Source organism: Lipophrys pholis, assembly GCF_963383615.2.
Source record: "Lipophrys pholis genome assembly, chromosome: 13".
Classification (NCBI taxonomy): Eukaryota; Metazoa; Chordata; class Actinopteri; order Blenniiformes; family Blenniidae; genus Lipophrys; species Lipophrys pholis.
Genome location: NC_137632.1, coordinates 7,847,800 through 7,875,613, shown reverse-complemented (window position 1 = coordinate 7,875,613; position 27,814 = coordinate 7,847,800). Strand labels below are relative to the sequence as shown.

The window sequence follows — 27,814 nt, the reverse complement described above, 5'->3', positions numbered from 1 at the left end:
CATTATGTTTTTTTTACTAAAACACAAATTATTTTTTTGCACTTAAATATACTTTTCTATCACTTTTACAGTGTTTGACTTGATCTGTGTCACTGCTTCTCTTTAGATTCAAGCAACTCCACAGAATCAGAGGAGTAAATATTTACAGATCTGCTTTGTTTAGCTGTGATTTTTCACAACAAAGCCATAAACAGATTCTCCGTTCGTAAATGACGGTGGTGTTTGATTTCTGTCATTGGTGAGATTTTAGCGCCATCTTCAGGAGTGTCTTCATCCCTATAAGCCGCTGTTTTCCTTCAATTCCAGTAGCGAAGCATCTTTTCATCGGTTCTCTTCTTTACTATCCTTTCTAGAATAACTTTCTAATCCATTTTTTGTATTATTAATATGTACATATTGGCAGGTTTGTTCTCCTTAAAATAAATGTGCAACTAACACACTCCTTGAATTTATTTCCCGGGGTTCTAACGCAACTACAATGACTACTCGACTAATCCATAAAACATGTTTTCACTTTACAAAAGACTGTTTAGTTAATTCCCTGATTTAAAGAATTAAAAGAAAATAAAAAATCCATCAGTGATTAAACATATAGTACTTTCAGGTGTTGGTAAAGAAAATGCAGTTGTAATTAATAGAAAGTGTTTGTCAAACCCAAAAACACAAAAGCATGTTTGAGCTCCACATCTTCGCAGTGGTTTGTTGCTTCCTGCTGCTGATCTGAGTTCATTAATAAAATCCAGCTTTGACCTGGATTATGTCTTTATTGAGGCGACAGCAGAAACTCCCCTCTCACACCGATGGCCCGATGGAGAAAGAAAGAAGTATGGCGAAGTCACTGAGGAATGCATGTTTCATTATCATAGTGATTATCAAACTTTGGGGGGGGGGGGGGGGGGGGGGGGGGCAGGGGGTGTCAGTCTGCTCTTCCTCCAGAAACATGTGGACCTCATGTCACAGTTCAAAGACTCCGGATAAGAGAAAACCTGGACACTGAGAGAAGAGAAGCCACAAGGCCAGAGAGCCTCTCCCCACACTGCACAGAAAACATCAGTCATTCCACCAATTCAGCCAGAAATTAGATGAATTTCTGGCTCATTGTGTCACGTTAAGTTGTCTGAACTTGTTCTGCTTCAGATTTTCCTCCACTGGTTCATCGGTCTCTCTGTGCAGGTGAAGCAAAATAAATGAAGTCTCGTAGTTTCAGTTCTTGTGTTTGGAGTACATTAACCTTCTGTTTGGCTGCTAGTACACACTGCCTAAAGGCTGGTGAAGTATACTACTACTAGTAGACAGTACTGCATCATGCCCCCCCTTAAAGTGAGCTCACGGTTCTTAAATTGAAAGGGAGGCGTAGTTTCTGAAGGGAAACAGAATGAAGCTGGTTCATCATTTACTATCTGATTGCAGATTTCCGGTCACGGTGAACTACAGTAAATGAACGAGAGAAGAAAGCAAAGTATTGAGAATGTTAAGATACACACTAATTCCCTTCTGTAATCTATTACTAAACCTGTTCAGAAAAGAGTCCCCCTCGCCCAGGATTGAGGAACAGTGAGCAGAGAAGTCTCGTTAATCCTCGTTTATGTGGAAGATGAAATGAAGGCAACAATCCAACTCTTCTGGAACATATTTTATTATCAAGACAGTCAGATTTAGTTCTCCTTCTCCTGGACGGTCTTTGTTCCACGCAGCCTGCCTGTACGACGGGCAGCAATAAGACCGACCTTGCGACCAGCAGGGGCGTCCCTCCTGATTGTTGAGGGTTTGCCAATATGCTGGTGGTTACCACCACCGAAGGGATGCTCAACAGGCTGCAGGCACACAGAGGAGGAGGGAGCGTATTAGACAGTGGGTCAGACATTACAGCCAGAAAATAACATCCTGTCTTCAAGCCTGTGCTGCAGGCTTTAGATGTCGTCCTGCTTCAACACAAGTTCCTAGGAAAGTCCAATAAGGACCCCTTCCTTGTGATGTGATGCAGCAGGAAGTGACCCCTGCTCTTCCAGACTCAAGTTTAAAGCCTCATCTGTCTGTGCCACCAGAACTACTGTTACTGCAGCATCAAACCAAAACATGTTGAAACAAACAAGAATCATTTCTACATCTCTTTAGTGCAAGGGTGTCCAAACTTGGTCCTGGAGGGACGGTGTCCTGCATGTTTTAGTTCTCTCCCTGTTTCAGCATCCCTGAATCTAATGATGATGTCATCACCATGGTTGTGAAAAAGCCCAATAAGGAGTCCCTTAATTGCAATCAGCTGTGCTGCAACTGGGAAAGAGCTAAACCCTGCAGGACGCCGGCCCTCCAGGACCCGGCTGGGACACCCCCGCTTTGGTGGAAAACTTTTTGACTTGTGATCCTTCCAGCTTGAAGCTCTACATATTGTGACGGTAGAACTTGTGTGTTCACTTACGTTCATAGCCACACCACGGACACGTGGCCAGCAGTTCCTCTTGGCCTTGTACTTGTGGTAGGCGCGACCGGCCTTCAGGATGGGCTTGTCAATACGCCCGCCTCCAGCAACAACACCTGGAACAAACACGAGTAGCAGCAGAGACCATCAAGTCACATCAGATCGGATTCCAGGTCAACGTTGCACGTTGGTCTGTTGACGAGTATCGGGGGTCTTCTTACCGACGACGGCTCTGTTGGCGGAGGCGATGACCTTCTTGGCACCAGAGGGCAGCTTGACTCTGGACTTCCTGGTCTCGGGGTTGTGGGAGATGACGGTGGCGTAGTTTCCTGAAGCGCGGGCCAGCTTGCCTCTGTCGCCGGGCTTCTCCTCCAGGCAGCAGATGATGGTTCCCTCAGGCATTGTGCCGACGGGCAGGACATTACCGATGTTCAGCTGAGCTGCAGGACGGAACAGCAAAATGTTGGCTTAATGGTGAAAACGCAGTCGATGGCGTAATGTCAAATTCATTCATTTACAAGCCGTGGCTGTGTCGAGGATATGAATCTGAATTAATTTCAGTTTCACAGTAAAAAGATCGGAGTGAGAATATTCAGAGACAAAGCAAAAAGACCTCAAGTCCAATGGAGAAATATTAATTAACACATCTTGACAGTTTAAAACTATTCACTCTAGATACAAACATTATTACATACTTCGTTTCAAGACAGATGTTTGGATGAACTTTCTGTAGTTTAACATGAAGGCCACCAAGACACTTTAGTAATTTACAAAGTGATTCATGTTGCAGCTCATTTAACCTGATTGAACGTTACACGTTTAATGAAAAGATGTGATCATATTAACAACACGTTTGTGCAACAAATCTTCAAATAAAAGTTTCCGGTAAAAGCTGAGACAAATAGACACAAGCTTTAAAATAGATGAAAATCTGCAGATTAAACCTGCCCCCCCTCAAGAAAATGGGTCCCCTCCCAAATTCAGGACAATCATTAATCCAGTTTGTTCCAATATTTTTCCTGAATGCACCCAAATACACCCGATACACCTGCCATAGACTCGTCCACACTGAAACAACTTAAAATCACTTTGTGCAAAATGCAGGTACGCCATCATTCCTTGAACACTCTCTACCTCATAACTCACATTATTACTTTATATGTATAATAGGGAGAAACTCATCTTGTCGAATTGTGTTCAAAGTAATGACAATTATGGTTTTTTTGACTTGATTTTTCAAATGTTATTTACAAATCCTCTTATGCTAAGACCGAATGACTCGCATCGATGTTTCATGACCGAAAACAGAAAAAAATACGCAAGAATGCAGCAACAATTCATGTTCTACGCCACTTGGGCCTTTGCTGCTTCAGTAGAAACACTTTCCTGCAATTACAGTTTTCGAAATAAAAAATTCACATTATCTCACTCAATATCTAAAATTAATTGAAATATGTTTTACATTCAGTTTATTATTCCGACTTCCTATTATATCATTTTGCATATACGTGATCAAAAGGACATCCCCCCTAAACATCCCATCTTTAAGGAATGCAACACCTTCTGTACATACAAATCCAGAGACGTTACACATTCCTTTCTTCAGAGCTTCAGCCTGGCTCATCTCACAAAACACTGGTATAAAAAACAAACACCATCTGATGGTTTGAGTTTCGTCCCACGATCATAATTCCACAGAAAAGAGCGAGAACTGACAATATATTCTGGAGACAATTTGTCTTTAGAAGCAGAGGGGAATGGTTGGACTTTGTGTCTGAACAAAACATGATGGAGGAATATTAGCTGCAACAATTCTGAAGGACTAAACCGTACACGGGAAAGGTGATTCAACATGTGACACCACACTGTAAATCTGGATGTAAACATCGCTTTTGAGGACAGAGGACAGACCAGCTCACCCTTCTTGCCGCAGTAGATGAACTGTCCAGTGTGGATGCCCTCGGCAGCGATGAAGAGCTCTGTCCTCTTCTTGAACCGGTATGGGTCACGGAAGGCCACTTTGGCCAGGGGGGCACCACGGCCGGGGTCATGGATGATATCCTGAGAGAGAGAAAACCACAAACGGGCGTTACTCACCACTCAAAGTCAACCAGCAAAACCAAAACCTGCCGAGAACACGACCCCTCACCTTCACGATCCCCTTGATGTAACCATGGCGTTCAGCGAAGTCGATGTGACGGAGTTTAGCTGCACCTTTTCTGTGCTTGACGTGGGCTTTGAACACGGAGCCCGCACCTTTTCTCTGTCCCCTGATCACACGTCCCATCGTGTACTGAAAGAGTCAACAGTGAGCAGAGTTACTTCGAGTGTGTGTTCACACTGAACCACCAGAACTCATACAACACAATGCGGTCTGTTGGAATAAGTGTAGTTATATTTTGACCATTTAAGTCCCTACGATGAAGAGTACTAAACTATGACTGAAACGGGATAAATGCAGAGAACTAGAGGAAACTTAACAGACCTACTAGAGACACAAAATATCAACAGTTTCTAACACTTGGTTTATTTTGAATCAACCTGGAGTTACTTAAACCACAGCAGAGAAGGGGTAATACGCTAAATCTGGTGTGTATGAGTAGTAAACCTTAATACCCGTCTTATTAAACCACGCACACACTAGTAAACAAGTATGAACGTCATAACTAGTCCTTCAAACAGAAACCTTCCTCTCGTGCAGCAACAACCTCCATACGTGTACTCCTGTCAGTCAGCTTGAGTACCTAGATTTCACTTTGATTACTTTCTATTAAGTCTCTAACATGATATACATCAGGACTCTTCAATAAAAACAACTTTAAAGCTTCCTGCTGGACACTGAAGTGTGTAATGATGTCAGCCATAGCGTAGCTTAGCATGCTAACGAGTTAGCTCCCTGTCAGAATCAACCTCCTGGTTATCTTAGCTTTGATATACTTCAACTTTCCCCCACAGCGAGCAGCTACGAGTAAATTCACTCGACTGTAATAATTGCGTTCGCCTCTTCGGAGACACACAGACCACCGCTCCACGTATCAAACACCGGCCGCTCAGGCGCTAGCGCACCGCGGCTCCGGCGCCATGTCGCCCCGCAGCGACACACAACAGCCGATTAAACTCCAAAAACTCAAGGATGTCATCGCAATAACCAGCCGGTCTTATCGTTACTCGGCGGCTACACGTTAAACGACATTGATTCGGAGTGGATGCTATGAAAAAGCGATGATTTAGAGCAGATTGTGAGGCAGGATGAGAGAGTAGCTTTCCTACCTAAACTCCGCTGACGGAAAGAGGACGTGAAAGGGGGAAACAGGGTTTTACATCCGGGGGAATCAGCGAGGGGGCTGATGGGAAATGTAGGCAGGGTTCAATTCACTGTTCGTTCATGTAGGACTCGGAAGCATGATAACGTTCACAACTCTTAGTCAAACAACTTCAATTTTGCTGTTAAAGATTGCATATTTTAATCTGTGACCAAATCTGTATATCCTTTCTCTCTCTCTCCTCTGTCAAAGCCGCCACCTCTGGTTCTGCAAAGGTTTCTTCCTGTGAGAAGGAGTTTTTCCTTTCCACTGCTTGCTCATGTGGATTTGTTGGGTTTCTCTCTTTTAAAAACACCGAGAAATTATTGTGTTGTATGTGGTTCTATATAAATAAAGTTGAGTTGAAAAGGATTGAGAAGCAACACAGTATCTATCAAAAACAAATCATACTTTATTAATCACCTTGTGGAAATTTTTCTTTTCCGCATTTACACTTTCCCATTTCTAGAATGTGGCCACACACATTACGGCACTCTGTGGAGCTGGTCAAAGGTCTTGCTCAGGGACAGGTAGCCACTGTGGCGTTCAAACCTGCAACCATCCGATCCCAAGTCCACGCCCCGAGGCCACCACTTACAGTACTTAGATTTTACACCACAACTGATCTGTTTATTTTTCTCACGACATGTCACTTTTATTTTCTATTTGAATACGAATACCTTTTCACTGCTTACATTGTTAAAACTGGCTTGTTATCGCCATTAATCAAAACCAGTGGCAACAGCAGAGCAACTTGGATCGATGTGAGGGCCGCAAATCTTTCATCCCGACAGTAACAGGACGATCCCAGGTCAATTCATCACACCAGTTAACCTCAAATGCACATTTTTGGAAGGTGGGAGGAAACCAGAGTACCATGAAAAAACACACGCATACCCAGGAAGAACATTACAGCTCCACAAAGAATGGTCCCTGAACTTACCCAGACTTAAACATGAAATATTGATCATTTGAGACACAGTACAGTCCCAAGATGAATCGACAAATGTGAAACGAGCTTCATCTTGTGCTACTGTGAAAAAGGTCCGATGCAGAAAATGAGAGAAATAAGACAAGTCAACCACTAAAGCCATTCAGTCCCTTTCAATTTACAGGGTTTCTGCACGAAGAAGGAAAAAAAGACTATTGTGACCTCTTGTATAGGAAGCGACAGTGATTATTCTCATATTACATCTTCCAGTTCTGCTGATTGCACAAAAGACATGAATTCATCCATCCTCTACAGCCGTTTTATCCAAATGGAGCTGATCCCAGGAAACGATGCACCAGAGGACGGACTCAGGGTGGTCAGGTCCTCAAGCATACACACACAAACACACTTTAGGAGGTCTCTTGTAAATGAGAACAGGTGCCTAAATAAGACTACATGTTTAAATAAATCAACAAAATACATTTAGAGTCAGCAATGAACTGACGTTTCCTTCGACTGGGAGAAGGGAGAACATACAAATGTCCAACATAAGAGGGAGGTCTGACCACACGCCCCAGAATCATGAAATCAACAGAATTACTCTTCAGGGTTTGTTAAAAATGAGACAGAGGCAAGATTCCATGTTCTTTATTTGCTAAGGGCGCAATGCTTTTTTTTTTTTGTTATATTTCTGTGCACAAAAAACCTCACAAAGTGAAAGTCCACATGGCGACTGTAGCTCCAGAATTCAACGTCACACCATGGCCAAAACAAAAGTCGGCAAAAAACAGGGCGCAGAACTCTGTACAGTCAATATCTTCTTTAAAAATAACACAAGGACAAAAATGTTCCTCTTAAATCAAATTCTATTTTTAGTGAAATACAACAAAATAAATTCTATAAAATAAGAGCAAAATATTTAAATATAATACGGTGGGCAGAATATTTTCATTTGCAGGAGTATTTGGTATGTTTTAGACAAAAAAAAGAAAAAAAGAAAGAAAAGAAAATCCAAAAAATACACGCATTCAAGTTACCAATTAAATACAGTATTTACTGATGTTTACCTTTTACTCCTACAGAATTAGCTCAAGTTGACTATCCAGCCGCTATTCTTACGGTAAAACCCGGTGGTGGGACCTACTCTGCATGGATCTGGGGGGGGTAGGGAGGAGGGGGAGGGGGGCCACGAGGGCCCCGCTGCCGCTCAGGATCGGTCGCTTCCCCCCGAACCGCAGCCAGACACCAAACCCGAGCGGCTCCACGGCAGAAAGGAGGCCGACGGGCAACAAGTCTGCCTACAACTAGGCTCTATTGAAGAGAGAGAAGCAAACCACACAGTCTATAATACACCAGACAGCCCAGTGCAGAGATTCTGTTGCATATGTGTTCGTTGTTCAGGTTTCCTATAGATGAAAGCTAAGCCGTCTAACCCACCGAAACTTACTGCCAAATGTGAAGTTGGAGGATTATAATGTGCAATTGAAAAGCCACTTATTCATACATTGGTTCAAAATATCGCCCTCGTTGTAGATAGGGTAAGATGAGTAGAAAAAGGAAAAAAAAAAAAAAAAAGGAAAAAAAAGAAAAACCTAAATGAGGGTAACAACACCCCTCTGGAGATGTGGATTAAGAACAGCTTTAAGGTTGTTATGATCACAAGTCTTCCCTTGGGCTACACTACTCTGGTGAGAAGCCATGCTAAATGTTACAGCATATTAACTAGAGCTTCAAAAAGGGTTGAATTAATTACCAGAACAAAAAAAAAAAAAGAAAAAAAAAAGAAAGAAAAGAAAAAAAAAGAAAGGCAATGAGTTTCAGAACAATGTTGCATCAAATGCTGTGTCACATCAACCGAACACCGTTAAAGTCCACCCAACCAATCCACATCTCACACGAAAACCAACCGCAGCTCGTGAGTCGATTTGGCCTGGGTCATCAGGTTGCCAAGGAGCTTAAGAATAATATTATAACAATGCGTCCTTCTACAGTTGAATGACCAGTAAACGTCCGATGGTAGAACAAACTTTACTGCTGAACATGGGTGAGAAAACAAAGAGGAGTTGTTGTCTTCTTACAGTTTTTTTCGGGAATTTTTCTTATTTATAATATCCACTTTGTTTTTCCATAATATCTGCAACATATCCCACCAGCGGACCACGCAGTTATGCTACTGGGGGATCTGAACAGTCAAAAACATTAACTATGTACACCTTTTTCGTCATGTAGACAAGCACATCAGCATCGTCAGCTCTGGGTAAATTGGTTTTTCTTTTATAGAACTCTTGTCCACTCCCTTGCCTCTGCAGCCGCCAGCAGGCCTCCTGTCTCGCAGTCAGGCGACTCCAGGCCAGGGAAGAGCGCCTCCCGCAGGCTGCCACGGGGAGAGGAGGGGCCTGGAGAGGGGATGGAAGGCCTGGCTCTGCCCTGTCCTGGGGCCAGAGAGAGAGGGACAGAGAGAGAGAGGGGCCCCGGCGAGGAGCTCTGTTGACCGGAGGAGGAGAGGAAGGAGAGCGGGACGATGGAGGCTCGAGGCACAGCAGAGGAGGGAGGGGAGGTTACTCCTTAGGCGGGGCCGGCGCTGGGGTAGGAGTGGGGGCTGGGGCAACCTCCTCAGTGACCTCCCAGTTCTCTTGTGCTCGTGGGCCCGGACCAGGAGTGGGACCGGGGCCTGCTGGGGTGGGGGTGGGGGTCTGAGTCGGGCCTGGGGTCGGGGCAGAGGCAGGACCGGGACGCTGAGGGTTGTTCATGTGCTGAGCCGCGGGTCCGGTGTACGGCTGCCCATGGGGGTGGTTGTTCTGTACAGGAGAAACATGGAGAGGGCATTAGGTGAAGGCAAACATCAACAAAAACAACAAACAGATATACTCCAGGCAAAGCCGACACCAATGTTGTCATGAACCATTAAAAAGTAAAATACCACAAGATACCCAGAAAGTATCCATGATTCACAAATCAGAACCGTTTCAATTAGAACTTTCAATTTAAAATGAGGAATCATTTTGGAACTGGAGCGAGAATCTTTCGTCATTTTGAGCACATGCTTCGAGAACTTCTCTGCACGCCGTCCAGCGTCTCACAGACGGGACGGGAACCAGACTGTGAGACACTACCTGCTGAAACTGGGTGGTTCCAGGAGAGTGTGGGTACAAAGACGTGTCCTCAGGAGGGGACGAGTCCTGATCATCAGGTGCTTCCTGCTCATCGGGCTCCTACAATACACCAAACACACATTATCACCAATCAACAGGAATCTTCTGGACGGTATTAATGTAAACATACAAGCTTTTTGTTTGCCTGAACAAATCACATGCGTCCAATGTTTAAAGGTCAGTACTGGGTCGAATGTGTGAACTACAATGTTGGCATTTGGGAGTGAGCAGGCTGCATGAGAAGGTCAAATTTCTGCTGCGTCTTTCAGTGAGATTAGATTATGTGTGCGGGAGCTTTAAGAAGGTGCTCATGAACCTCTCCACAGCCAGTGCATCTTTTCTAAGAGATCACATTTCTTACAACTACTGCTTCTAATTTGTTATTTCTTCAAGGCCTAAAGACTGAAAACAGCCTTTTCTTTTGACTCCTGTCAGTTAAACCTCTCTGAGGTCAAATAAATGAATCAATAGATTACAGATGGGAAATATTGGATTTTTTGGCAGACTGACTTTACCAATAGATGCATTCTTCCCCACATAACTACAAAGCAGATGAAGCATCTTCTGCAAGTAAAGTAAAAGATGATCATGCCACCGCATGTCTATGACATCCTGCTGCCAGATGAAGACAAAAATGTAAGGTTGAATTAACATTACAACGGCTTTACTCTACTTTAACGTTACTACTTTTAAGTGAAATGATCAATTACAAAGACTGTGCCATTCAGAAATACGGACTCTGAATGAATACATTTTGGATTTTGTCAATACTATTAGATTAATAAATAAGTCAAACTCTGACCTCCTCTGTCTGCTGCCGATATTATAGATTCACCACCAGTCAAACTTCAGTTTCAACACGAGGATTAAATACAAACGGCTTTCGCTCGTTTGAAGGAATGGAGAAAGCGTTGCATTTCTACTTTCAAATGACCTAAATGACAGTAATGACTGCAATTATTGTAATTTGAATCTCTTTTTATCATCTCCACAGCATCCCCTCTGCTCTGAACTGTTTGTAGTACTTTCCACTTCCTGGAGTCAAAACTTCAGAGAAAAAATGTATCCTAAATTTCAATTTAAAAACACTTACAAGTGTTTTTTGTCATTGTTTTACAAGTAGATACTAATTTAATGTCATTGCTGATTTATCAATATTATATTCTGTACTATTGTGCACGAATAATTCCAACATGGGTGTAGGAGACGGACCCTGTCAGGTGTGCGTAGCTCCTGCTCTATCAGAAAAACACACACAATAATATCTATGTTGTTTTGACTCCTCCTTTTAGTTACAATCGTCACGATTTAGCTACTGATTAAACATCAAATATATAGTTTTGTTTGTAGTTTTTCTTGTTATACATAACCTTTCCAAAAGGATATTTGTGGAACTGAGGCCTGGAAGGAGATCACGCAGCATGCAACTTTTGAGACGACGTCCATCAGGACACAGCTCATCGGCTTTATCAAATACAAATACTGTAACTAAAGCTGATTACTGGAGTACAGCTGAGGCTGTCAAATGCAGGTGATGGGCAGAATTACTCTGTTAGCAGGGGAAGGAAGCTTAAACTGGCAGAAGAAGGCTAAAGTGAGGTGGAGAGACTGGCTGTGTCAGTAAAGTCGCTCTGTGGGCAGCAGGACAAGGGGAGGACAAAGATCTGTTGACTGTGTGCAGCTGCACAATGTGACTGTTACAATACACAGCATCTCAGTTTACTTTAAGTTTCACTAAAATACTCAACAATTGTGTCATATATTTATCCATAGGCACAGCCCATCTAACCAACAGTCTGATCATCTAAGACAGTTTAGAAGTAAATGTACTAGAAAATAGAAGATATAACACATTTGAAGGAGTGACAAACTGATAAGAACTGTGCTCCGACATGATCTGAGCTCACTATCATTCAAATACATGCCATGATGAAACTAACACACTGTGAGTTGTTTCTTTTCTAAACTGAGAAATTGACATGTGTTGGCAGGGCTAAACTTTGGGCAGTGTTTCTCTGCTGATTCTTTGAGCAGATTTGGTTTAGTTTCTTTCCTTTATGTCGTGGTGCCTGGAATACTGACCTTCCCTGGGCTTCCCTGAGTACACTTGAGCTGTGTATGGAATATTACAGGAGAAGTGTGTCATTTGACGAGACTTTTCACCATAGAAATATACAAGTAACTCATTTTAAGTGAGAACAAAAAAAAGAAAAAAAAATGTGTGTACTGTGAACTGCAGCCATGAAAAACAAAACATATTCAGCAAAGTAAGCACGTCATAGCTGGAGACCAGAGGTGTTGAATTCTGGACCTGGAGGACCTCCGTCCTGCATGTTTTCAGCATCTCCAAGCAGGGAGAAGTTTAAAAAAAACATGCAGCACTGCGGCCCTCCAGGACCAGAATTGGACACCTCTGCTATAAATCTATACATGGATGTAAATACGAGGACAAACTCTTAAAACTTCTTTAGATTTAAAATCTGTTACTTGTCAGAAAATAAGCTACAGGTAAAATCACAACATTGAGAATATGATATGATAAAAACACAGTGCTGCAGCAGTGAGTCCGAAACACAGAAGATTGCATTTTCCAATTCTGGCTCCTTCAAACTGATGGTAACAGGTATTTGAGTGTCAAACTTAGGACACGACTGCCGACATGCTGGTTGGTCCAATAACATATTGAAAATAAACTCACAGGGAAGTGAATCTATAAGGGTCAATTGGTGAAAACATGCTAAAGAAAAGAGAAAAAAAGAGGCTATAATCTATATATAAATCTATATCAATAGCATGGAGGACAAAATGTGGAGCATTTAATAATATTAATAGATTTAATTTGTTCAGCACTTTATATTTAAGTAATCTCAAAGTGCTACAAAAGGAAAACAGAGGAAATTTAAAAAGTTAAACAGTTAAAACATTTAAAGGTCATCGGGTTCAAAAAGGATTTTAACTCTTACAATCGACTCAAACTTTGCTCCTTGTAGATTTATCATTGCAAGTATGTTTATCAAGAGCAAATACTTTTGTAGAAGAGGTAATTTCTCTAAAATTACAATCTTTACTTCATGATGAAGTAAAGATTGTAAACACAGTTTACACAGTTTGTGTTTACTAACACTATAGTCTTTTATTTCTGGCTATTTGAGCTTAACTGGAAAAAAAGGCTGATAAAAATCTGTGTTATAAACGTTCAGAGATTCTGAATAACCAGAGAACAATTGAGGGAACCAGAGGGATGCCCACTTCTGTGTCGAAGAACAAAAACACTTCACTCCTGCAGCACTTCATCAAACTTTTGATAGAAAATAAAGAGAAGTTCACAAATTGTTTCAGCTCCAGCACTCATAAATCCCCAGTTAACTGCTGGTCATGTTACACCATGCAGTGGGTTATGGTGTTGAAGTGATGTGATAAACATGATCTGTGGGACTTTACCGTTTCTTCTCCAAGTAAAAAAACCTACGATAATGTCAAACTGTGGATGTGAAAAGTACAATCTCGGTGTTCTTACCTCCTCGGGACACAGCTCACAGGCCTTGGCCAGGGTCATACGTGCACTGTGTGAACGCTCCAGGAAATACCCGTTGGAGGTCTCGTTGCTCTGAACTGGAGGCGACCAGTTGTTGTAGGTGTACTGGGGATTTCCTGTATAAGGCCTCCTCTCCAGCTCATCTCCTAACCACTCCACTGCCCACGTCCATTTCCGCTTGAGGTCGCCATTACTCTGTTTGCACACAGGTACAGAAACACAAACATGGTCATGAGTTAACACACTTACACCAAAATATCACTCAACTGTTGAATTGTTGAAGTCCAAACACTGAAAATAGTAGAAGCTGGAAGGAAACATCCTCCGTATGCAGATTAGATCAAGCTGGGCTCGGTCAGTGTCTCAGTAGGAGGTACAATCATCTGTAACTCAGTGTACCTGGAGGATCTGATAGGCCACAGAGCAGTTGCTGAAGAGAGCCACCATGCACTTGATGCACTGATAGGCCCGTTTCTGGTAGTGGTTCTTGGAGCGCTGGATGGTGTCAAAAAGCCCATCTCTGTCGTCGGGAATTCCCTTCAGTACATTGTGGATCCTACAAGTGAAAACAGAAATGACAGAATTGGATCTATTTCCTTATTTTTTAAAAAACATCACGTTTTGAGCCAGATGCAATACAAAGAGATTTTAAATCTCTCCCTGCTTTAAGTAACATTTTAGGCTCCGTTTACACGACAACGGTTCACCTGACAACACCTAATCCGTTATAAAAAAAAAAAAGGAGTGCGTTTACTCTGCAGCAGCGGACAGAGACAACGATGGAGTTAGTATGCCGGGCCACAGGAGGGCGCTGTTGCTTGATTATGTAATGAAACTACGCAGACGTGTGTGCAGAGAACAATACACTATATATGTGAAGAAAATGGAGAGCACTCGACATCCACATGGCCTGATGACACATCAGATGCTATCAGGGGTGAGTCTCAACTATTAAATTACTGATATGGACAATAAAACTAGAATATAGACGGCGAGTCATACCACTACGTGGCCGCCATGTTTGTTTACAACTGGATGAGCAGGAGGGAGGGGGAGACATGTGCATGCGCAGTAACAGGCTCTGTAGCCTCCTCTGCAGGAGTGAATAGCGGTCGTGAAAGAATCTTTCCACCTTGGGAGCCGGATTAAAAACTTTGCGGATACAGTACATCCGCAAACTGGTGCCGTGTAAACGGACCCCCCAAAAGTGAAGAAAGTTTTGCGGATACACTCAAATTCATTGTCGTGAAAACGGAGCCTGAGTCCACGAAGGGCTTCTTGTGGAGCCTTCTTAGGAGGTTATTGATAAATTAATCATTCGATTTAGGGGACTAAGACGCATCTATAACATCCACGGCTTTTTAAGATCAGGGTTGGACACCACCGATTTAAAAATTGCAGACATATTGAAAGCTTTACGAATACTTTCCCAAAGCTTAATTTTAACATATTGGGGTCTCTTAAGCTCTATACTCCTTTTTTGACTCTTCAAACGCAAACCACTTAATCTGACCTGTGTGTTTGCCAGGAGTCCTCGATGAGAAGGATCTGTAGCAGCAAGTCCAGATAAGGCCTCAGCTCATAGGTGTAAGAGTACGCCACCTACAGGCAAGAACCAAATGCACAATATGAACTCCAGTTCTTGTAAGCACATGCAGGCAAACCACCTTTCAGATTCACATCCAGTCAGTTGGGAGGAAGAAGTATGAGGATGTTTACCTGCCAGAGTAGTTCACTGAGCACAGTGGAGGAGAACTGAGGGTTCTCCCAGCAGCTGAAGCGAAGCAGCTTCACCGTCTCCTCAGAGTTGCTGCAGTCCTCAATGATCTTCTTCACGTAGCTGGTTCTAACAAAGAGGATCTCTGCCACCAGCTGCTGCACCGGCATCACTGGGGCAGTCAGATTGGCGTCTCCATAAGGGTTCGGGAGAGGAGGGTTACCTGTAGAAAGCATAAAAGAGAAATTAATGTTTGGTACTGGACAGAAATATGAACCAATGTTTCTTGCTTAATAATTGCCCTCAGCTCTAAGCTATGCCGACATGGCAGTCACTGAGAGAGGCTGGTGTGTCAGTCACTGAATCCTGAGCAAGGATGAGAATCTTCATTGGGCCCAAACTTAATACTGCAGACTGTTTAGTGAGTTACCAGTCTCAGACCAGCTGTGTTCAAGCAGTACACTCACCATTGATGGAAGACTGCATGCGCGTGGAGACATCACAGCAGCGGACCAGCTGGGAGACCACAGTGTACAACTTGCCCAGCTCAGCATACTGGTACTTAATGGGCGGCCCGGGACCCTCGTCAAGAGCGACCAACATGAAAGTGGCGGGAACGTTCAGCTTGAGGAGCTGGGTCTTTTCTGCCAGTCCTGAAAGGAGAGTGGCAGTGAGGGAGAGGGCAAAGCTTCCAGAGTCTCAAACATTATCTCATTATCATCTAAATAAATGACAGAGAATTAAGGAGGAAGCAGAGGCACTTGACATGTGGGTGATGTTTGTGTGCTGCTTACCCAGGTTGGCGTACATGACAAAGAGGTTGAAGTACTGCTGCAGATGACGGCCGTGTTCAGAAACCTCTCTTCTGAGCAGGTTGAGTACAGCTCTCAACAAGTGGTCACTTAGACTGAGGTTATCACAGCCCTGAAACACAAACACGCATGAGAAGGCAAATCACAGTGGGGATGAGCAACTCCACCAAAAACCTTTAAGTGATAACGTTTGATAGAAACACTGCAACACTAACCTGAGTGGAGGGTCCTGGCGAGGCGGTGGGGGAGGGGCAGGGTCCATCTTGCAGGGAGAAGTGAGCGATGAAGACGATGAGCTTTGCAAACGCACCACGGACCTCAGCGCTCGGGCACTCCAGCAGGTACTCCGAGAAGCGGTTGGGGAAAGCGAACAGGACGTTGTGTGCAAACCAATAGCGTACATTCTTACTGTGTCTCAGCAGGATGCAGAGGGCGTCATACCTGGAGGGAGAAGATTTATCAATGAGGGCAAAAATAAAAATGCAGAAGAAAAAGTAAAAAAAACCCGAGCAGAAAGAGACGAGGCTCACCAATCACTGGCAGGACCCCGTACCACTTTCTTGGTGTGAAAACCTGTGCTGAAGAGGAACCTAGCAGCCAGCTGAGCACTAATCATAGCAATCTCCTCTGCCTCGGGCAGAAGATGGTCTTGTCCTGGTAAAGAGAGAACAACCGTCATTCACAGTATAAATATCTCCACCATGATGAGCACATTGCCGTGTGCAACTTATCATAAAACTATGCCGCTTCCCCTAATGTAAAAAGTTACTTCATACAAATTTTTGTCTTTAATAACAACCACACAGGAAGTTTCCAGCAGTTATAAAGCTTTTCTATACATATTATGAAGACACCAATGTATACATGATCACCAGCTTGCATAAACTACAGGGAGCAACTAATAAATAAACAAACACAGATCTAGACTATTTAAGGCCAGATCTGTCTTTATCTAACCCCTAATTTGATGACTATACATACAACTGTTTTCCCAATTGTAACAGATTCACTGGAACAGGCGATAAAGCCAAATGTCATCTTTAAGAGCTCATTCCAAAATCATTGAGCTGAGAGAAGATGTACATAAAGATGCATGTCAATCTTAACAGTGTTTTATGCACATTGTGGTACAAACAAATGGGAGTAATAGAAAACAAGGTTTTCCAAACATTTTCATTGCGGTTGGATTCATATTCAGTTTGTCTGAACCACAAGAAAAAAAGATAAAAGTACAGATTAAATATAATATCAAGCTCATAATCTAAAACTAAATCAGCTCCAGTCAATTATAAATCACGTATCATATTAGAATCAATGCAAGTCTGGTAAGGCCTTTCTTTAGAAACAAATAGCAGATTAACATAATATAATTCTTCAGTCCAGGAAAGTCATGTTGGTCTTTTGCAGAGATGAGTTCCCTCAAACATGATTGGACTCTGCCTGATCATTAATTCATAAGTGCTTTTATTGTCCAGCACAGTTCTCAGCAGCCTCTTCTAAATTACAACACATCATTTCCCTACAGAGATGTTTCATCACAGGAAGAAGCTAGAAAGCATACTGGCACAGCTTTAAATATATATATATATATATATATATTTTTTTTTTTTTGTAGGGATCAACCTGGGGTTTGTTAAATAATCTAGATGTTAGTGGTTACTACATTAAGAGAGAACCTTTCCCATCTATAGTGGAGCCACTATGCAATAAAAAAAGACCTAAGACGTCCTCTAGGGGATATTGAAGAGTCAGAGTTCATTCTATTCATCTACATCAGATGTCATGACATTAGTAACAAACCTTCCATTAGTATTGTTGTTTGTTTCACCCAAGATAATGGACTCCAGGTACCAGGTTATTTTAAACTATTTTGCCAGTTTTCTGGCTTTGTTATTTATTTCGGGCTTATTGAACTTTGTTGGGACATATAGTGGCTATATAAACAAATGGTGTTTTGCGTTTCCTGCCAGCCATAACATACCAATACCTAGTTAATAATGTATTAGATCAGGATTTTAGAAAATGAGAATAAAATTGTTAACTCTGTTCTCTTGTGTGCAGTCATAATCACATGAAGTATTCAAATAACAAAAATGTTTTGATAAAAAGGATGCCTACCTGGAGGAGGGTTTAAATAGACACTGTTACAGGTCAGAAGTTTCTTAATGAACTGGAAATATTCCAGGCTGTATTGCATTCGGTTGTGCATGAATTGGACGTTCTGCTTGCGGACGCTGCACTCGATGACACCAGGCATCTTGACCTGCTGAGGCTTGGTGGATGAGATGGTCAGCTCGGAGATGTACTTGACAAGCTCGCTGTCCTTGTCCAGTGAGTCCATACGCTCATAGAACAGGATGTAGGCATTCCACCAGCGCTTCTGCCTCCTGTACGACATCCTCTTCATCATGTGGTCGAATACCTCGCCCATGTATTCCCCTCCAAAGCACTGATTCTTCATCTCCTCCTCATCGTCCATCTTGCACTCCGTCACATCCCCATCGTCAAACTTATACCAGCGGTTCTTCTCACCGTCACCCCCGTTCCTCTGGATTATGTAGGAATAGTAGTGTCCCCCACTAGCCTGGCCTGAGTGGACCAGCACTCCCACCAGACGGTATTTGGAACTTCCAGGCGGCGTGGGCTCAGACGGCTCGTTCTGTTGGATCACCTGATTCTCCGGGTTGACGTCGTCGCCCTCGAGCTTGGCCACGCCTGCTACTGTGTACGGCTCCATGTCCAACTCCCTGGGAAACTCGAAGTAATCATTGAACTTGATGGCACATTCCCTCTCCCAGTCGTAGTCAAAGCGCTTCAGCTGGATGGCTAAGACAGGCGGCAGCTTCTTGATGAGCAGACGCTTCACTGTGTCCACCTGACAACGAGAACAAACATCACAAATTAACAATGGACTCTTTAAGAGAAATATGGGGAACAAAACCTTCTGAATCAAATATAGAACATTTCTCATAACTTTACAAATTACAGCTGGCACTATTTTCTCAGGGAATAATACGAGCATCACAGTGTAAAATTGGTTGGTAAACAGAAGTGCTGCGTTCTCACCTTCTTATTACACTTTTCACAGTGGTAGGCATTGGCCCCTTCGAGCAGATCTCCTTTAACGTACTGCTCCATGGAGTCCAAAAGGTTCTGGTGGTTTCTGATGTCCACATTGAGTGTTGTGAACGACTCCTCACATTCATACCTGATAACAAACAGTAATTAAAATGATATAGATTATAATAAAATACTATTTCTCTTTTTTTCTGCATTACAAAAGATGGGGAAAATAAATTACCTGTGGGGGCACCCTTGACAGATTTTCTGATCAGCGAAGGACCCTCCCAACACCTTGCTCAGCATGGCAGGGTGGCCCAAAGCTTTCAGAGCTTCATCCAGGCTGTCCACCAAAGAGTTAAAAAACTCCAGAGCATCATGCTGTTCCCTCAGGTTAACGGGCTCACCCCATAGCCTATAATGGATGAAATATTTAGGAGACAAGCATTAGCAAGATGATAACTGGGCAGAAATGCAGAGTCCATCAAAACGAGAAAGAAAAAAGGAAGGAAAACAGAAGGCTTTCAAATACCTGAACTGTTTCCAGAATCCTCGGGGGACGTAGTACTGTAGTCTAGATGCAGCCAAATGACCAAAGATGACCTGTAGATGGCGCAGTACCCCGATATTGTACTCTTTCCTGTCTTCTGACTTACTGGAGGGTTTGTCATCAAACTGATGATGGTAGCTGAACACTTCATCACGAGGATCCACATTACTCTAGAAAAACATACCGGTGAAATAATTTTTAATGGAAAAGGTCTGGCTGAGGAAATTAAACAACCAAAATGAAGATGCCCTCAGCTTCAAACTCAGCTGACAAGGACTATGAACTTAGAGTCAGGCCTTTTGTCAGTCAATAGACGTAGAAGATAAAAACCTTCATTGGACAAAACTTTGTAGTACAATATCTAACTATACCTCATTCTCTTGCTTCTCATCCCCTGACATATCATCGTCCACATCAGTGCCTGTGCCCTCAATGGCCAGGATGCCATTGCGAATGGGAGGGATCATGTACAGCTGTTGAATGACAGAATTCATGTAGCAGGTGGCTCCAGCGTTCTTTAGACCCACAAAACCTTTGTTGGGCCGTGGACCAACTGGAGGCAAGTACTCCCACTCTGTCAGTGTTTCACAACCTGGAAGGAAAGACAAGTGAACATACCATCATTCTACCTGCGAATTTGTAACTATCTGGATTTTTCTGTGAATCACCCTCAGTGTTGTCTCCGTACCTAAGTAGTACATGTCGGTCAAAGTGTCTACTATCTGTTTCAGGTTGCGGACGCAGCCGACAGCCAGTGCCACCAGAAGCTCAAAGCCAGCGTTAATGGAAGCGGGCGTGCTGCACACCGGGATTGCCTGCTCTGTGGGGAACTCGCCACTCTTCATGTACTGCAGGTAAACATTGGATGCTGGGAAGATGAAGTCATCGATCAGCTCCTGATAATGAAAGAAACAAAGATGAATTTAGTGATATTTGTGCAACATCACAAAACATTAAAACAGAGTTCTACAAAAATCTTCAATTGTTTACAGCCTATTCATTATACCTTGATGAGGTTTGCTCCTCCCTTCTCACAGCCGATGTAATACTTCTTCTCTGGTGTCTGGAAGGCTAAAAGTTCTTTGGTGACCCCAAGATGGCCCTCCAGGATTGTCTCTTCCACGCCAGTCTCCCCTGTCCTCTTAACCTCATCCTAGTAAAAGCAAATAAATTGTATACTGCAATCAAATGAAGCTCAAGCTTCAGAAAACACACGTTGTCTAAAGTATTTTGGATATCAGAAATTAATGTTGATCTGATGATGAAGAGACTGTTTTACCCGTATCCTTTTCAGCCAGTCAATCTCATTGTTGAGCAGCACCTCAGCGTTTGGCAGGTTAATGTTGCTGTTGTAGGCATAATTCAGTAGATGTCTCAGTAACGTGAAGTAGTCCCCAGCATGTTTGGCTCGCTCTTTGGCTGTACTCTAAAAAAAGACAAGGAAAAGTAACATTTTTAATGCAAGAAGTGGTGCATTATGCTGTTGAGCAAATGAAGCTGAACAAATGATGGCCTTAAAAAACAAAAAGGGTTTAGTCACTCACCCCCAGCACAGTGAAGAGAAGGGTAATAAAGAAGAGGAGGGGTCGATGGCCCATACAGCACCGAGTGGCCATCAGGAAAAACTGCTCCTGAGCCATTTGACGCACAGATCTGTTAAAAGACAGAGTTCAGCATCAGCATCATTACATTCTGTCACAACTATAAAATGCTTCACATGATGATGAGAGACTCCGCCACCTCAGTCAGCACATTTACACTTCAGCAAGTGGCAAGCATCGCTGGGAGAGTGATGTACTTACTTGCTGTGGCAGTGTAGCAGCAAGTCTATGATGAAGGTCTGCCAAGCTTTCTCCTTACTGAGCGTGTCTAGAGCCGTGGGCATGAGGGCGAAACACAGTGTCATCACTTCCAAGGCCTCGCAGCATACCTGCTCATCTTCACCATCTGGCTCCTTGGCCGCATTCGTCTGTCAAGGAAAAGATCAGCGTAATTAAAAATACATATGGCCATCTCTTGTCAGAGCAAGATGAAACACAGTCAACATGTCATAACATTTACCTTCTCATATATCTTGCTGATTTCTTCATTGGAACTGAAGACGAGCTGCACTGTACCGCAGCCTGATGCCCACACTATTTTCTGTACAGCTCGGATCACACAAATGTCTGGGATGTACTTCGATGCCTGGAAGAAATTCTGGTGAAAACAATTCCATAAAATCTATTATTGCAAAAAGTACAACTTAAAAAAATCTTTCCCCTATATGTCCAGTGATTGCTTAGACATAGGTCTCTTATCAACTACACCCATTTAAAGATTATATTTTCAATCTTTCCGATACACTGTTCTATTTATACATTCAAAAACCTTTTCAAATTACTGTTAAACATAAACCGAGTATACCGACTATAAATGGGATTCTGAGTTTGATAATCTTTACTCCCCACTGCAAAACAAATTCTCTAATCGGTCCATTACCTCATCAGAAATCTGCTGAGCCAGGCGAATAGCTACATTTCGCAGCATGCACTCTGAGGCAGGGTTGGGGATGTTTTGCAGGGCACTCTGCAGGACCAGTGCCTGGTCATGTGTGGCTTGATTTATCTGAAAACAGAGGTATAGAAAGAAACAAACATGTTCAGGACATGGCAGGCACTTACCGAGGAACAAGTATAACAGGTTTGTCTCTGCGGAAGTTATGTGTGTGATCTAACCGGAGAGACAGGAATATTTCCTTCAGCATTGGGCTGGCAAGCCTCTGCCACAGCCTTCACGTGCCCGAACCCTACTGCGGTCAAGAGGAGCTTGGCAATCTTAAGCGCGTTGAGGTAAGCCCCGCGTCGTGTCTCCATGTCCGCTGATGGAAGGAAGTTGTTTCTGGTGAGCATGCTCAGCACCAAGGGCAGACCGCCACTCTTTAGGAAGTTGTACTGGAAGTCGCTGGCATCCTCGCCCAGGGTGGCACTGGCTGGCATCAGCAAAGCATATACAACCTGGAACAGCCAATCAAGAGCATTAGTCTTTGTATAAATCATCAGAAATTAAAAGCTTATCTAATTTCTGGGATGAACACACATCTTTGGTCATTGAGAGATTAAGCAAAACGCATTCAGTTCCTCGTAAGCAAACTTAGGAATTGTGCATGATGATGAAGGCCTCCCACTGAATCCAAACAAGAAATGATCTCTTATGTTGTGGAGGTGTGTGGCTAAATAAGTAAATGATGGTCTCAATTAGAAGATGGTTCTGTGAAAGTATTTGAGCTTTAGCCCATGTAAACTCACCATAGCTCCAAAAAGAAACGATATAAATAAAAGCAATAACTCAGCTTTCATCGTATCTAATGTGTACTCATGGTATTTTGATGATGGAAATAGTTCCTCTCAAAGTGTAATCAGTGTCAACTCAATGAACAATTTGTAATTGATGTGACTCTTGTTATTCTCACAACTTCCATCTGAGTAATATTTCCCCTGTTTATATCAGCACAGCTTTTGCTGTGAAAAAATTGAAAACTGCAGGAATGGCCTGTCACATATGTTTGCCCAAAAACATAGTGAGGCTGAACACATAGATGAAAGAAATGAAAAATCCAACCCATGAATTTAAAGATTTACAGCACATATAAATTAATGGCTAATGGAGTCGAATCATGCAAAAAACATGTAATAAACATGAGTGGTGAACAGGGCACAAATAGTGCCACAGCTTTCAATACAAAACCAAAACTATCTTCACCTCAATGAGGTAGAGAACTTGTGAGGGCGATGGACCAAAGAAGCGCGAGTCCAGTGAAGGACTCAGGCTGTTTTCACCGAGCTTGGCATGGTCCAGACACACAGCCCTCAGATTCTCCACTGTCGTGTTGTCTGAAAACACAAAAATAGCAAAAACATGATTGTCGAAAATGTCCATCTATGAAGGAGCACATCCTTAAAGATGAAACCTTAATCTTTCTGAAGCACAAGTGTGTTCTGTAATACCAGGAGGCATAAGCTTCATGAGAACTCGAGCGCCATCTCTGAGCAGAGGCATGTTAAGGTTGCAGCCCAGGTCAGCCACCTGCCACAGGAAGGAGATGTAGCGCAGATGCAGCGACATGATCTGTAAAAAAAAAGTGGGGCAGAGGGTGTTAAATGTACTACTTTTCAAATACTGTTCAGGATGCAAAATTTAATGTGGGGGTGTCAATAGCCGCTCATCAGAGAGTGGAATCCACCTCATGCGAGGACATGGAACAAAACTAATAGTTAGTTACTGCCGTTTCTAAGTTCTCTATTGAGAGGGGAAAACACCAAAACACTGAGACCCACAACTGAACAGCACCTGGCAGCAATGCAGTGGAGATGGCTGGGAAAACAGCATTACTTTATTTAATCCAAACACTTTCAGGATGTACTTGTGTATTATTTGTTAAAAGTATAGGGGGAAAAAATTGGAGTTGTCATATATAGGTTATTCTACCATCCGCTGCTCTTGAATGAGTTTGACATCTCTGCGCTCATGTGTCATGTGAGGCAGAGAGAAAAAAACTCAACATGGTTACAATGTGGAGAGGAACAAGATCTTAGCAATGAATGAAAGAATAAATCAAGTCAAATAAATGGTTTTGAAATGATGATATTCATGCATGGGGTAATTTTATCAGATTGTTTCTCAAGAATTGTTTTGAGTTAAATAATTGGGAAAATAAATTAAAAGAGGAAACAGTTATCGCTGTATCTGTGTTCTTAACTCACCACACCAGGAAGACAACTCTCCACTTCAGGGTTGGGCCCATCACTGTAGTGGTTGCCATGGTTACCCGGAGAGCCAGTGGATGAGTCAGACGAGCTATCTGGACTGGAGGGCATGTTGGCGCTCACCTGGGTCAGCTTGGCTGTGATCAGCTGGAGAAAAAAGAATAAAACAAATGACTTGAGTTTCCTGTTAACCTGATGAGTCAATGAGTAAATGTGTCAGTAGGTTTAAAATACTCGAAGCATATTTCAGCTTGGAATTCTTTTGAACACAATGGCTGCAATCAAATCATTGCAATTCATTATTAATGAACGGTAATAATAAAAGAGCCCATTACAGCAACCATGGAGGGGAAAAATACACAGTGCAGCACCATCAGTGGTACATTGCTTTTACAAGTCCAACACAAGAGCTCATTCTTACCGTTTTGTCCTTCAAATTGAGCTGTCCAATCAGTTTCCTGTCGTCAGCTGGATCAACAACCTCCCCACCAATGAAGAGCTCGATCTTTGTATGTGCGGCATTGGCTTTTATCCTGTTGAGGATGCCACGCCGAACCGAGCCAATTGTATCATTGGTGTGTGACCAAATGTCCAAATCGTCAACCTGACGTCCTTGGTTGGGGAATCGTACAATCAATGTGATATGCTTTCCACGGAAAGCCCTGCAAAAGAAATGGAATAAAGAAGGCTGAAGGCAACAGTAAAGACATCAACTTTTTCTTACTGGAAGGACAAGTCAAATTTGAATAAAGCCAGAGCAGAAAAGAGGGGAGGGACCAGTGCGAAAGAGAATATTCATTTGAGGTGGGTAATTTACATTAAGCTGATGTAAGAAGAGTAAAAACTTGAAATGCATGTGCCTGAAATCCTAGCTATATTGATTTTGTCACTCTGACACGTGGTGCTGGACAATTTGTGAGGTGAAATGATGCCTTATGCCCTCTCAAACATTCAAATATTATGTAATTGGGACTGTACCTGGACATGGGCAGTATCGTCCTCTCCTCATGGTAATCACTGTCACACTCATTGATGTATTCCTTCAGAACGGTGAGAACTCGCACCATGCGGATGGCCTCCTGTCGGGCACAGTTGATGCTGTCCTTGTCTCCATCCAGCACACAAAGGGTGTCGTAGGACGCTTTCAGACGGTCAAAACATGACTGTATAAAGTCTTCATGAATTTCGACCTGAAAGAAAACCATGAAGACATTTATATGCTGCTTTCACATCAAATGCACAGTATATTTGTCCAGTGTTCCGCCTCAACCAGCAGCTTGACAGAGCCAGAATAATCCAACACGAACCTGATTAACTTGTAGTTTTGGTCCCAGATTGGTGTAGATCTCTTTCAACAGGTCTATTGCTCGACTTGCAATGTCATCACTTCCTTGAATAACAACCTGTGAAAGAAAATAACACTTAAAATGTTAACGAAACACATGACCAGGACATACACACTGTAGAGAAAGTTGTGACTATACATATTTGGGAAATTTTCCAGTCCTAAGTCATTATTGGGTAAAGGGTAAAAAGGAGATTTCCAAATTGACAGTTACACTGAACACTACTAAACAAGTTCTTAGTTTAAGTGCACTGATGGCAAAGAACGGCAACAAAAATAACATTTAAAAAAAGGTCCACAAAAGAGCTTTCAAATTCCAACAGGTTTGTAGGTTCGAGAAAATGAATTGATGATCAGGTGACTGAAAGGAAAGAAAATCCTCTCTGAACTTCAACATATTCATTTATGCTTTTTGTGTTGAAACACACAGTGAAAGCCATTCATGTGTGACTGTTGCAACGAATCTCCTCACCCGCCAGAGATAGTCCAAGCCTATTAGTTCCAGGTCATCCATCATGTAGGCCCTGCGCTTGGCTACCAGCTTTCCCTCCCTGCAGTTGACAGCCTTGAAGAACCTCTCAAAGCACTTCATGCCATTCTCCGTCAGCAGAGACGGGTCCAACTGCAATACATTGTTCTCAAAGAAGTCCTTATTGATGTCTGGGTCCAGGTCTGGCTCGTCACCCATCAGCTTGGAGTACCTATTCGATGGCAGGAAACGAACCTCACTCAGAAGACTTGCTTGCCGATGAACAAATGCCAATATTTTTTCAGAACAATAGCGAGGAATGGCATCAAAAACCACAAAGTACCACTTGAAGCAGGCCTCCCGGTCACAGAGAAACACAGCGTTCTCAGCCAAACACTTCCAGATCTGTTTGGCCTGAGGGGCACACAGCCACAGCTGGCCGTCTTTTAGCAGAAATCTGAAAAAAGAAAACATCATCAATAGTGAACACTGGGGGCCTAAAGGTGGATCCAGACTTGTGTCATAATTGCCAGTGGGGGTTCAGTCACTGGGCAGCATTTGATCCTTCCCAATTACCCACAGCTGTCTTTGAAGAAAGTACTTCAGTGTATCAACATCAAGTCTGAGGATGTATTGTGTTTTCTCAAGATCAAAACTTGTGTTGTGGTTTGTTAATTTTAGGATCGTTGATGATTTTGGCAATTGTGATTGAAAAAGACAAGACAAAAAAAAATTCAGACAGTACACCACGAAGAACAATATACTACTTTGACTTTTTCCAACTATTTCTTTGTATTTAAGTGAGTGAAAGTTTCCCTATAATAACCTCACTTGTCTTTGAATGGCCATGATGGATAAGTGGCAGCAAATCAACAATTATTTCCCTTCACTTTGCTCTCTGTATATAATTTCTGAGGCACAATGTGCCTTACACCAACAGGTTTATCACATCTCTTCGTCTACTCTTTTTCACAAGATTTAAAATACTGTACCTCAGGAAGTTGAGGCGCTCTTGTACTTCCTGGACATGGCTGTAGCGGCTTCCTGGTCTCACTGTCTGGGGGTCAAACTCTGCTTGTTCTTCTGTAAAAGCACACATGCAAGCAGTGAGACTGCAGACACTTCACATTCCTGATCTGAATGCATACGACAATAAAGTTGGACTGTCTGACAAGCACATAGTGCAAGATCTGGTCAGGACACACTACCTTTGGAGAACTGCCTCATAGTCTCCATGTAGGCAGAGAGGTTCTCAGCCACCAATGTGACCAGAGCGTGATTATGCTGCAGTTGGTTGATCAAGTCATGGCGGTAAAACACATGAGGGCTTCTTTGCGTTTGACTGAGGAATAAACAGAAGCACATTGAGTGCAAGTCATGAAGAATGAACAACAAGGTGAGAATGAAGCTGACATTACATACTTCTTGGATCAGGAGAATGGATTTTTAACCAATTTATCATTTGCTTTTCATCAGGGGAGTAGAGAAAGCAGCTTTTGGTATATCACCATGTAAATGTGTATCACAGAATAACCAGCAGAAGAACACATATCAATAAAGGTATTTTCATGCTTTATTTCCACAAGTGTGTTTCTGGTTTGAAAGCCAAACCTGAGAGCATATGAACTTTTAATCCAGGCAGTTTAAATAGACACAAACATACAAAGTGCCCCATGACAATCTGCAACATATTCTTAATTATTTAATAATTACTGTCTTTTAAATGTTGCAGTCACTGCTCATGAAACATAACTGATCAAACTCTTTTTTATAACTGTTA

The 27,814-nt window shown here is 42.6% G+C and overlaps 2 protein-coding genes across 9 annotated transcripts in view; both read right to left on the bottom strand.

The window, feature by feature from the left end:
• Window positions 1-1,615: 1,615 nt before the first annotated feature.
• rpl8 (ribosomal protein L8) lies at window positions 1,616-5,746 on the bottom strand. The gene is made up of 6 exons (XM_080479091.1): window positions 5,687-5,746; window positions 4,566-4,709; window positions 4,336-4,477; window positions 2,638-2,856; window positions 2,417-2,532; window positions 1,616-1,814 (listed from the first exon to the last, which is right to left on the bottom strand). The coding sequence occupies exons 2-6, from the start codon at window positions 4,701-4,703 to the stop codon at window positions 1,656-1,658; spliced, it is 774 nt and encodes a 257-aa protein (XP_080335217.1). The 5' UTR covers window positions 4,704-4,709; window positions 5,687-5,746; the 3' UTR covers window positions 1,616-1,655.
• A 1,535-nt stretch (window positions 5,747-7,281) lies between these two features.
• The window catches only part of usp9 (ubiquitin specific peptidase 9), a 38,389-nt gene continuing 17,856 nt past the window's right edge, over window positions 7,282-27,814 (bottom strand). For 2 of the 8 annotated variants that reach the window (XM_080478847.1, XM_080478850.1), the window contains 34 exons: window positions 27,243-27,376; window positions 27,027-27,117; window positions 26,378-26,491; window positions 26,038-26,266; window positions 25,528-25,623; window positions 25,199-25,410; window positions 24,642-24,882; window positions 24,218-24,367; window positions 23,462-23,582; window positions 23,217-23,347; window positions 22,193-22,471; window positions 21,957-22,082; window positions 21,537-21,674; window positions 21,278-21,444; window positions 21,020-21,128; window positions 20,755-20,901; window positions 20,482-20,628; window positions 20,164-20,371; window positions 19,847-20,067; window positions 19,458-19,645; window positions 19,167-19,340; window positions 18,932-19,073; window positions 17,984-18,740; window positions 16,396-16,519; window positions 16,081-16,306; window positions 15,848-15,977; window positions 15,521-15,706; window positions 15,056-15,276; window positions 14,850-14,938; window positions 13,736-13,892; window positions 13,319-13,531; window positions 11,884-11,913; window positions 9,763-9,861; window positions 7,282-9,447 (listed from right to left, as the gene is read on the bottom strand). In XM_080478847.1, the coding sequence (XP_080334973.1) occupies window positions 9,208-9,447; window positions 9,763-9,861; window positions 11,884-11,913; window positions 13,319-13,531; window positions 13,736-13,892; window positions 14,850-14,938; window positions 15,056-15,276; window positions 15,521-15,706; window positions 15,848-15,977; window positions 16,081-16,306; window positions 16,396-16,519; window positions 17,984-18,740; window positions 18,932-19,073; window positions 19,167-19,340; window positions 19,458-19,645; window positions 19,847-20,067; window positions 20,164-20,371; window positions 20,482-20,628; window positions 20,755-20,901; window positions 21,020-21,128; window positions 21,278-21,444; window positions 21,537-21,674; window positions 21,957-22,082; window positions 22,193-22,471; window positions 23,217-23,347; window positions 23,462-23,582; window positions 24,218-24,367; window positions 24,642-24,882; window positions 25,199-25,410; window positions 25,528-25,623; window positions 26,038-26,266; window positions 26,378-26,491; window positions 27,027-27,117; window positions 27,243-27,376 (6,037 nt within the window). In that variant the 3' untranslated portion in view covers window positions 7,282-9,207. The remainder of the gene's footprint in view (window positions 9,448-9,762; window positions 9,862-11,883; window positions 11,914-13,318; window positions 13,532-13,735; window positions 13,893-14,849; window positions 14,939-15,055; window positions 15,277-15,520; window positions 15,707-15,847; window positions 15,978-16,080; window positions 16,307-16,395; window positions 16,520-17,983; window positions 18,741-18,931; window positions 19,074-19,166; window positions 19,341-19,457; window positions 19,646-19,846; window positions 20,068-20,163; window positions 20,372-20,481; window positions 20,629-20,754; window positions 20,902-21,019; window positions 21,129-21,277; window positions 21,445-21,536; window positions 21,675-21,956; window positions 22,083-22,192; window positions 22,472-23,216; window positions 23,348-23,461; window positions 23,583-24,217; window positions 24,368-24,641; window positions 24,883-25,198; window positions 25,411-25,527; window positions 25,624-26,037; window positions 26,267-26,377; window positions 26,492-27,026; window positions 27,118-27,242; window positions 27,377-27,814) is intronic. The other 6 variants (XM_080478848.1, XM_080478852.1, XM_080478849.1 and 3 more) reach the window with 3 other exon arrangements.